This window comes from Martes martes (assembly GCF_963455335.1).
Source record: "Martes martes genome assembly, chromosome: 6".
Taxonomy (NCBI): domain Eukaryota; kingdom Metazoa; phylum Chordata; class Mammalia; order Carnivora; family Mustelidae; genus Martes; species Martes martes.
Window position 1 is genome coordinate 20520145 of NC_137893.1, and position 10626 is coordinate 20530770.

The 10626-nt window shown below is 35.7% G+C and overlaps 1 protein-coding gene across 1 annotated transcript; it reads right to left on the reverse strand.

Moving 5' to 3' along the window:
* Window positions 1–3300, reverse strand: FAM229B (family with sequence similarity 229 member B). The gene is made up of 3 exons (XM_080807129.1): window positions 3170–3300; window positions 1380–1518; window positions 1–163 (listed from the first exon to the last, which is right to left on the reverse strand). Exons 2-3 carry the CDS (start codon window positions 1502–1504, stop codon window positions 46–48), a joined length of 243 nt encoding a protein of 80 aa, XP_080663255.1. The 5' UTR covers window positions 1505–1518; window positions 3170–3300; the 3' UTR covers window positions 1–45.
* Window positions 3301–10626: the final 7326 nt, after the last annotated feature.

The window sequence follows — 10626 nt, forward strand, 5'->3', positions numbered from 1 at the left end:
CATTACCCTTGACCTAGTCAAACCTCTACAAAAGGCTTAATGATGCTATTTAGGATGCATTTCCTTGCTGCTTTGTGCAGGTGGCTTTCGCATTGTTGCATAGACAGTGATAGGAACATCAGTTATTGTCAGACAATGACTTCCAGGGCATCTTCGGAGTTGCCTGAATAAAAGAGCAAATGACATGTGGTTAGATACTAAAAAGGAAATTTTTTCAGAGCAGCAAAGCTTGCGTATCAACTGTTTTAAATCATTTTGAAAGCTCTGAATGTCACAATATAATTATAACACAGTGGCACTGATGAGCCAGACATTTTAGACTTATGCTACAAAGAAGTTCTGGTTGTTGCCATACATTTAGATGCAGAAAATTCATAAATATAAAATAACCCTCTGGATGATCATTTTGAAAGGTATGCAGTGACTGCTCAATGGCAAAAAGAGGAGTGGGGGGAGTGCATAGTTGTAAACATAGTGATGATTCTACGGCAGTTTATGCACACATGCACCTTAAAATCATTCAACTGAGTGACCTAAAAACTAGAATATTTATGGAAAAATATAAAACTGGACATACTATTCCATAAACTATTCAAATGCTGATTGAATCTCAGGTTTAAAAGAATCTCTAAACCTGTCCAAAAATACATCTAGTGCTGGAATTTCTGTTCCAACATTCCCACCAGATAATCACCTAACCTAAGACGTTTCTAAAGACAAGTGTTTAGTACTTCCCAAAATAGTACTGCATCCTTGAATAACTCTGATTTTTAAAGTACCTGACTTATTAAGCTCAAATCTGTGCTCTAAAAATTTCCAAGCCGTGAGAATGGAGTCTAACAATGTAGTATTTGATGGTTTGCTCTGGTAAGCAGCAGAAAAGTAGAACAAATCCTCTTTTTTATAGTTTTCTCCAGTTTGCAGAAAATGATTTTGCTTTATAAAACATTCGTACTCTGTATTACTGTCTTTCTGCTGAAAGTCAAATCAAAGCCAAAGTGACACTAAATCTGAGGTTGGGGTCTTCTTAATATTTGTAGCCTTATGCCTGGCATATAGTAGCCCTAAAGATTTGCTTGTTCAAATGAATGTTATCTTTCTTGTAACTATCAAAAACAACAGTAACAACAATCTAGCTAAAAATGTACCCCCCCTCCAAAAAAAGAACTGATCTATCACTGAGATTTACAGAGGTACCAAAAACAGACTGTGCTTAGAAAACCTGGAATCTGTTAATACTAATTTTGTAACAGCAATGTTCGTTAATATTAATTTAATGGCCCTGGACTTTGTTCTTGCCAATATTGAACATCAACTCAAGCTTACATTGATAATAGCCATAACACATTTCCTCAGTCATCAGGACAAGCAGACCTTACCTAGTTGGTGACATCTCTTTCCCATTACAGGCAGCACTGGAGCTCAGCCCAGATTCCAGCCCAATTGAAGAATCTCCACCTTCTACTGGAAACCTCCTTGGCTGGGTCCCAAACCGAAAAGGCATAATTCACTGAAAACCTAGATTAGAAAGTTAAAATAATGGCATGGGGCTGAGTTGTCTTCAAAAAGTTCTTTGGAGTCTTTAATGTTATTACTTTGTCACAGGTATATAAAAACATTCTGAAACTGACATTTTAAACTATCTATAAAAGTATATGAATGTTATATTACATAACTCCCCCTCACACACAATTTGAATGCTAGCGACAAATATAAAACAGCCATTAGATCGTAGAAGTAAACTGTGTCCTGTGGTTAACATTACTGAAATCTCTTTCTGCTGTACTGGGAAAAAAAAACTAGCTTGCTTGAAGTGGGTGTTACGATCAACAAGCCTAAGCCCCTACTTCCAGCCCCCAACTCTCTGCCACGCCCTTCTCTTCCCTACAAGTAGAGCCAAGCCTCACATCCTCCACGATAGTTTCCCTTAACCCTGTTCTTGATGATCATTCGTCACCCCCCGCCTCTCTACAATTACAGCATATTAGTTAAGAAAGTGGGAGAGTTCGACTATGTAATCCTAAGCAAGGTACGTAACCAAGTATGTTTCTCAAGGATAAATCGGGAATAATAGTATCTCCTTCCAGGATAAGAGTGAGGATTAAAAAAGGTAATACCTGTAAAATGCAGTCCCTAACACATAGTTAGTGCTCAATAAATGTTAACTATTAGTACCCATCAGATGCTGCTAGGCATTATTAAATATATGTACACATACACACACAATGTAACATATATATGAGATAGAAGTATAATACACATACACACACAACTATATAAAATAAGCTCTTTACTGCCTACTATAGCGTCTACTTAGAACTCTTCCCTCACTCCACTGCTCCCCACTCCTTACTTGCTAGGACCAACTCATTCATTAAGTCTGAATTCACATTTCACTTGGTCAGAGAAGCCTTCCATAACCACTCTACTATTGAAGTTTTCCTGGCACTCTCTGTTTTGGCTTTGGAACAGTTACCACTCTAATTCAGGATTTCTCTACTGTGACATGATGCACGGCTGGGGCCACATAGCTTTTTGTTGGGGAGAGAAGAAGCTGGCCTGTGCTCTGTAGGATGTTTTATACCATGAAGTCCTCTACCCACTACACACCAATAGCACCCCTCCCCCAAAGTTGTGACAAACAAAAATGTCTCCAGACATTCCCAAATGTTCCCTGGTGGAGAGGGAAAGAAATCATCCCCTGTTGAGAACTAGTGCCCTAATTTTTTGTAAATGTTTTTGCTTAATCATTGCACTCCCTCCCCATTTCATGCCTATCTTTGTCACCACTGACTGAATCCTTAATATCTAGAACAGTGGCTGGCACACAGTAATTAATAACTATTTTATATAAACATATATGTGTTCCAACAAAAGACAGGAAAAATGAAATATGTCTTATAACTGTTTTTTATGCCTAGTACAGTGTCCTATGCCTAATAAGTAAGTGTTTGTTGTGGTAATAATAAAACTAAATTATTAAAGTTTAGGAATTTGAATATAATATATATTGGTTTTTATAGACTATGAGTTTCCTTTATCAAGGAAAAAAGCGAAAGGCTCATTGATAAGTTAGTAAAGCTACAGTAAAATCTATGGTTTAGTGTAACTATCTTGTTTATGTAGGTATCAAGTTTTAGCTAATTCAATCAAGGATACATAGACTTACCAAAATAGGCTGAGTCTGATTCCCGTAGAGGTGAATAAATCAACTGCTTCTACTGACTTTCCATAGAAGGCTGGAATTGCCAAAGGAATGGTGATCAAATGTTCCAGTGACACCCAGAAATTATTACATCAGAAGATTCTTTCACATAGTTTCCTACCTGCTAAAGAATAAAATGTCACAATTCATAGCTCCAGCACCAAGCTGAAACCCCACAAAAAATTTGTCTCTGAAGTTTGACAGTCTTATTTTTGTCACTGCCTTACTCTCCAACAATATGAAATATTTTAATCGATGAATGAATTTATTTTTATTCTAAACCTACAGTCTGTACAAAATCATGAGATTCTTCTCACTTCGTATCCCAATTTCCTCACTATCTTTATCTTCCAGTTTTCCCCTTAACTATTAATACAAACTAATCTAATGTAACTATGTCCTCATCCCATACCAAAGGCCTCAAACTGTACCTTACAAATTTCTCTACGGCTCTTCCTATATGGGATTCTTTACATCTTCTCCCTAAAGTCTGGACTAACTCTTCTTTTCTATTTCCTCAAGAACCTTGAAATTCCCCAATGACAGAAATAAGGACAATTGAAAAATAAGAATACACCTTGTACTGTCCTCTATTCTGTTCCCTGGACCCTAAGTCTCTCCTCTGTTTGTACCATCTTTGCCAAAGGAATGATGATCAAATGTCACAGTGACATCCAAAAGTTACGACACCAGAATTCTTTCCCATAGGTTCCTATCTGCTAAAGAATAAAATGTCTCAATTCATAGCCCCAGCAACAAGATGAAACTTATCTTCTGGACTGCCCTCCCTCTCCCAGCTTCTGTAGCAATAGCATACCTCACTGAATATAATACTAAAGTATAACCCTTAAGCCAGAACGTTTCTCTTCAGCTAATCTTTTTCTTTTTTCAGTTTTCATAGTTGATGACAAACTTTTAAATGATATTAGGCATTTTTTTCATTTAAGGAAAACCTTTTTTACTACCCACATTTTCTAAGTTCCCACTGTTCTGTTTTCATATGATTTACATTATGGGAAGTTGGCATTTTACATATATAAGTTGATGTTAAACAAAATCTTACCTCTACCTTCTTTTTCTTACTAGGGTGCCATGTGTGAAGAGTTGATCACAATTTTAGCTTGGAGAAACCATTTAACTGACTGTGTCATAGTTAGACAAACTGAAATAATTGCTAGTCATTGTTAGCTAATGTACCATTAGGACCTAAACATTTGATCCTTAGGGTGGCAAAAATTTTTAATAGTTTACATTTTCTAGCAGAGGTGGCTGTGGGAAAATGGTAGGTTTTGACAAGAAAATTAGGTTTGAATTTTAACACAATGTTAAGTCTGAGACTTTGAGCAATCACTAAAAGTTTTCCTGAAAAAAATGGTGTGAATTTCTACATCATAGAGTTGTTTTGAGGAGTTAAAAAATCTAACATGGAATAAAGCCAATGTCTGAGATACAAACATTTCACCAGCACACATTCTTTTATCTTCATGCACAATTCTTGAAATCAGAGTGTTGAAGCATTGATTTCACTTTCTAGTCATTGATGTATTTTTAAACTATGAAGTGAAGTATCTGCATGGGAAATATTTATAAATTCCTCTCTAATTTACTATGATTTTTAACTATTTATTTGGCACAAGTTGTACCAAGTTTCTTTTTTTGGTATGGGTGACACAATGAAATAAACCAAACAGTAGCCTTAATGATGAAACTCTCTAGCAGTACAGTAATAATACATCACCAAAAAGAACCTGACTCTCCAGCAGATCTTCACAGAGAAATGGATGACTATGTGAAGTATAGATATTTAGGCGGAAGCGGTGTTGAAGATGGTGAAATCTCTAAATACTCTCTTAATCCTCATAAGCCTGACAGTAACAATAATCTTTCAACCCTCAGAATATTGATTCATGAGATGCAGGAAAGAGTAATGCTTGAATTCGTCATATCCTAAGATAACAGATCTACCACGAGGAATTCATGTGTATAGCAAATATTTGCTGAGAATCCACCATGAGCCAGGCATATGTTAAGTGCTGAAGATAAAATATTGAGCAAGACACAGTGTCTATCCTAGTAGAGTTTACAGGTGTATGCCCTAGGCTAGGATATCAAACCTAAGTCTAAAGAATGAGTAGATATTTACTAGGTGAAAATGGGTGGGAATTAGAAACACTGAGACAGTTGAGGATGGGGCAAACAGAGGAAGCAGCATGTGCAAAGATCATGGGCCAGCAGAGAAGACAACAGAAAATATGAAAGGCCAGCATAACCATAGTGGAGAAAATAAAAAAGAAATAAGGTCAGAGAAGTAAGCAGAGGCTAAACCAAGCAGAACAGGAACCGAAGTCAAAGACTTCGTGAGCAAGGGAGCTCACGAAAGGATTTTAATCTTTCAGGAAATATATTAGGTGTTCGTTGATTTTTTTCCTCTGTTAATTTTCTGTTTTCTACTTGATTTCTTCTCCAATCTTTAGTATTTCCTTTTTTTCTCTTTACTTTGGGCTTAATCTGTTTCTTTTTCTAGTATCTTTTTTTTTTAAAGATTTTATTTATTTATTTGACAGAGAGATCACAAGTAGGTGGAGAAGCAGGCAGAGAGAGAGGAAGGGAAGCAGGCTCTCTGCTGAGTAGAGAGCCCGATGTGGGGCTCGATCCCGGGACCCTGGGATCATGACCTGAGCCAAAGGCAGAGGCTTTAAACCACTGAGCCACCCAGGCGCCTCCTCTTTTTCTAGTATCTTAAAACGGAAGCCCAGATCTTTGATTTGAGACCTACCTTCTTGATATAAGCATTTAATTCTATAAATTTCCATCAAAGCACTACTTGAGATTCATTCCACAAATTTAGAAATGTTGTATTTTCATTACCTTCAGTTAAAAATTTCCCTCTTGGCTTCCTCTTTGACCTATGAGTTATTTAGAACTGTGTTATTTTGTTTTCAAATATATGGAAATATTGTAGCTAGTTCTCTTTTACTGATTTCTAAGAATCCTTTGTTGGCAGAAAACATTCTTTGTATGATTATAATTATTTTACATTTATTGAGACTTGCTTATGGTCAGAATATGGACTATCTTGGTAAGTGTTCCACCTACCTTTGAAAAAAAAAATATGTGTTCTGCTGTCATTGAGTGAAGTGTTCTACCATTGTAATTACTTGGTTGACAGAGTTGTTCAAGTCTTCTGCATTCTTATTGGTTTCCTGTATTCTTCTTCATCAATTACTGAAATAAGGATGTTGAAATCTCCAAATATAATTATGAATGCATTGGTCTCTCCTTTCTATACTGCCTTTTTTGCTTCATATTATTTTGAAGCTCTGATAATACGTATATAAGTAGTCAGTAGTGTTACGTCCTCCTGATGAATTGACTTTATTATTAAAAACTATCCTTTATCTACAGTAATATTAGGTGCCCTGAAATCTACTTTGTCTGAAATTTATAAAGATACTTTCTATTCATTAATGTTAGTATAGTGTATCTTTGCCTATTTTTTTACTTTTAACCTATTTGGTCTTTATATTCAATGTGGTTTTCTTATAAACAGTATATAGTCGAGTCTTGCTTTTTCTTATTTACTTTGATGATCTCTAACTTTTAATTAGCATGTTTCAATTATCTATACTTAATGTGATAGATATAACTGAACTTGTATGCCCCCTTGCTATTTGTATTCTATTTGTGCTATTCTTTTTTCCTTTTTTTCTTATTCTGTTCTTTTGAAACAACTGAGTATATTTTATGAATCTATTCTATCCTCATTACTGGCTTATTATTTTACAACTTTTTGTTTTCTTTTTGGTTACTTTAGGGTTTATATTACACATATTTAACTTTTCTGTTCGCCTTGAATAAAATTATGCCACCTCACATACACTAAAAGAACCTTACACTCAAAGAAACTCATACTAAAAGAACCATTTCCTGTCCCATCTTGTATTGTTTTATCATAAATTTTACTTCTACATGTACTGAAAACCCCACAACACATTATAAGCTTCTCTTTAAGCGACTGTTTTTAAAGAAAATTTTAAAAATGACTGGTCTTTCATTTACCCACATACTTATCGTTTTCAGTGTTCTTGAACCCCTCCAGTAGGTCCAGATTTCCCTCCAACATCGTTTTCCTTTTATCTGAATGAAGATTTTCATTTAACAGTTCTAGTCTACTAGCAATTAATTTATTCCATTTTTGTATGTTTTTACTTCATCTCCACTTCTTTCGTCTCCATTTTTGAACAATATTTTTGCTGAAAATAAAATCCTGTCAACAGTATTGTTTTGTGGGGCTTTTTTTAAGTACTTAATGATTTTCCTCCAGTTTTCTGACTTGCACTGTTTCTAAGTCTTCTTTTATTCTTAACTTTGTTCCTCCACATGTAGTGTGTCTTTTTTTTTTTTCCTCTGAGTGCTTTTAAGATTTTTTTAGTCACTGGTATTAATTTGATTAGAAGGTTCTTGGTGTGGTTTTATTCCTGTTTCCTGTGTCTAAAGTTTCATTGAGCTTCTTAGGTCTGTGGCGTCATAGTTTTTATCACATGTGAAAACTTTTCAGACATCATCTTTTCAAGTATGTTTTTGTTTCCTCCTCCTGGAACTCCAATTACGATACATAAAGCTGTCTGAAGTTGTCCCATAGCTCATTGATCCTTTTTTGTTCTCATTTGGTTCTATTTGGGGTAGTTCCTACTGTTAAATCTTTAAGTTCACTACTCTCTTCATTTGCAATGTCTAATCTGTTCTTAATTCCATCCAGTGTACTTTTCATCTTAGACACTGAATTCTTTTTTATCTCTAGATGTCTGTCTTGGGTCTTTTATATTTGTCTCTTCTTAATCTTTCCATGCTATGCTTCCTTCTGCCTTCTTGAACATATGAAGTATAATTATGTTATTTTAATGTCCTCATCTACTAATTCTTTCATTTGTGCCATCTCTTGGTTTGCTTTTACTGATTTCTTTTTAACCTCATTTGGAGTGTTTTCTACATCTTCGCCTATCCTGCAATTTTTCATCTGATGGCAGACATTGTAAATTTTACGATGTTTAATGCTGGATTTTATTTTAGTCCTCTAAGCACTTTCAAGTTTTGATCTTGGATATAGCGTGGCCCTTTGGAGGCTTGATTTTGTGCTTTCCTAGTCTAGATCAGAACAGCCATTCATCTATGGCTAATGTCTCTCCACTACTGAGGCAACATCCTTACTGTACTCAACACCCCCAGATATTACAGGGCTCTCCCACTAAAAATACTAGGAATGTAAACTAGTCCCAGCCTTGTGTGAACCCCCAAAATTGTTCTGCCTGCTTCTTCCCAGTGGTTCATTCCTCAGTCTTGGGTAATTTCCCCACATGCATATACTGATCGGTACTCAGTTTAAGGCTCAGAGAAATTCCCTGAAGATCTCCAGAGCTTTCTCTATACACTCACTCTCTGGCACTCTGCTTTGAAAATTCTAGCTGCTTTGGTCCCACAGAATTTTCAGTTCTGTCTCCCCAACTCAGAATGGCTGTTGTGCTGTGTTTGAGCTCTGTTCATAAGAAGTTAATAGGTCTAGTCCATACTCAAGGAGAGGGAATACTGTATTCTGATATCATGTCTGAGAGTAATTGTAATGTTATAAATGTTGTTCATCAAATATTTCTGGCTTTCTGCCTTCTGGAAATTGCAATTCCTGCCCCTCTATGATTACTCAGAGCTCATGTGACTAGTTTTGGCCAGTGTGTTAACAACAGCCATTAACTGCAGTGCAAGATCCTCTTGAGTTCTTTCCCTTTGCCACGAAGACAAGAATGTACCAAATAGTGGTAGTTTACCGATCTAGGTGCCAGAGTGAGGTAAACATAAAGCACAACCACAGCGACCTCCTAAAAGACAAGGATCTTGTGCAAAAATATAAACCTTTATTGTTTTACACCACTGACATTTAGGGGTTAGTTGTTACCACAACTAAGCAAAATTTATCATGACTTATAAAGACTTAGGTCCAGATTTAATAACTGTGATAATAAAAATCTAAAATATAAGTCACTAGCATAGTGGTCAGGCAGCAGGTAACAAGGAAACTGTTACTGGAAACTGAAAGGATAGTTATTTATGTTATTAGTGGCAAATGTATTGGAAAAAAACCTTTGCAAAACTCTTGTGATAACCTACAAGATGGATTACTTACTAACGAACTTGAATTCAAGGAGAAGAAGTTAGAAGACAATGCTGGTAAAACATTAGTTGCTATGGTTGTGTTTGTCAAGTTATATGAAAGAGAGATGGGCTCAGAAATGCAGTGTGCCAACAGGAATAAAAATGGATAGAGCCCCCACAAATTCTAATTATATTCAAGTGACAACCTGGAAAGTCAAAGGAGCATAATTTTCCTGGAACACATTTTATTCCCCTTCGGAACTTTGTAATATATTTTCAATGTCTTCCAGTACTGAATGTGCTATAGACGAGTCTAAGAAACCCTCATTGTTTTTTCTCCAACATTCCCCCCACCCCGCGCTGCTGCATTTGTTTCTTGCCTGGGTACCCACAGAATTCTTTAATTCTGAAATTTGAGTAACTTAACCAGGATGTATCTTAGTGTTGACTGTTCTATAGAAATTCTTCTGTGGAACATGATATATCCTTTTTTAATTGAAGTATAATTAACATACAGTGTTATATTAGCTTCAGATATATAATACATTCAACATTTCTATACATTACTCAGTATTCATCATGATAAGCATACTCTTAATACTCTTCCTATAATTCTTAATCCTGTATCCTTTTAATCTATAGATTTTCTTTATCAGTAAGGACATTTCTTCTTCCATTTGCTGTGTTCTCTATTTTAGGGGTACTTATTAATCTCATGTCAAACCATCTTTGTTTCTTTCACATATATTCTAAGAGTTTTAATACCTTTGTCCTTTGCCTCAATATTCTCTGTGATTATCTCAAGCCTCTCATCAACATCAGTTATTTGATTTTCAGCTCTCTAATCTACCTCTTTGTGCTTCTAATTCTGTATTTCTAAAACCAATTCTCCTACTTACAGCTATAGTTTGAAAGGTAAGTTATATTTTTTTCACTGTTTGTATCAGAGGAGGTATATTATAACTCCACTAGAGCTGTGTATCACCATCCAGGATGGCCTGGGTTCTTCCTGCTCTTCTGAGTTTGCTGAATATCTTAAATGGGGTATCGACCCATCTAATGAGGAGCATATTCAACTCCAGGCTATGCTCAAATATATGACTTCAATGCGAGTTCTTGTAAAATATAAACTCTAAAAAGTTTTTCTGCTTCTACTGAGGTCCTGCAATGGCCGGTAAAGAAGGCTCTGCCTTGATTCTGAAGCAGAATTGCCTCTCATTCTGATGCTCCCCAAACTGAAGTTATTAATGAGGCTTGTTAGGACTTTCTTAACTTAA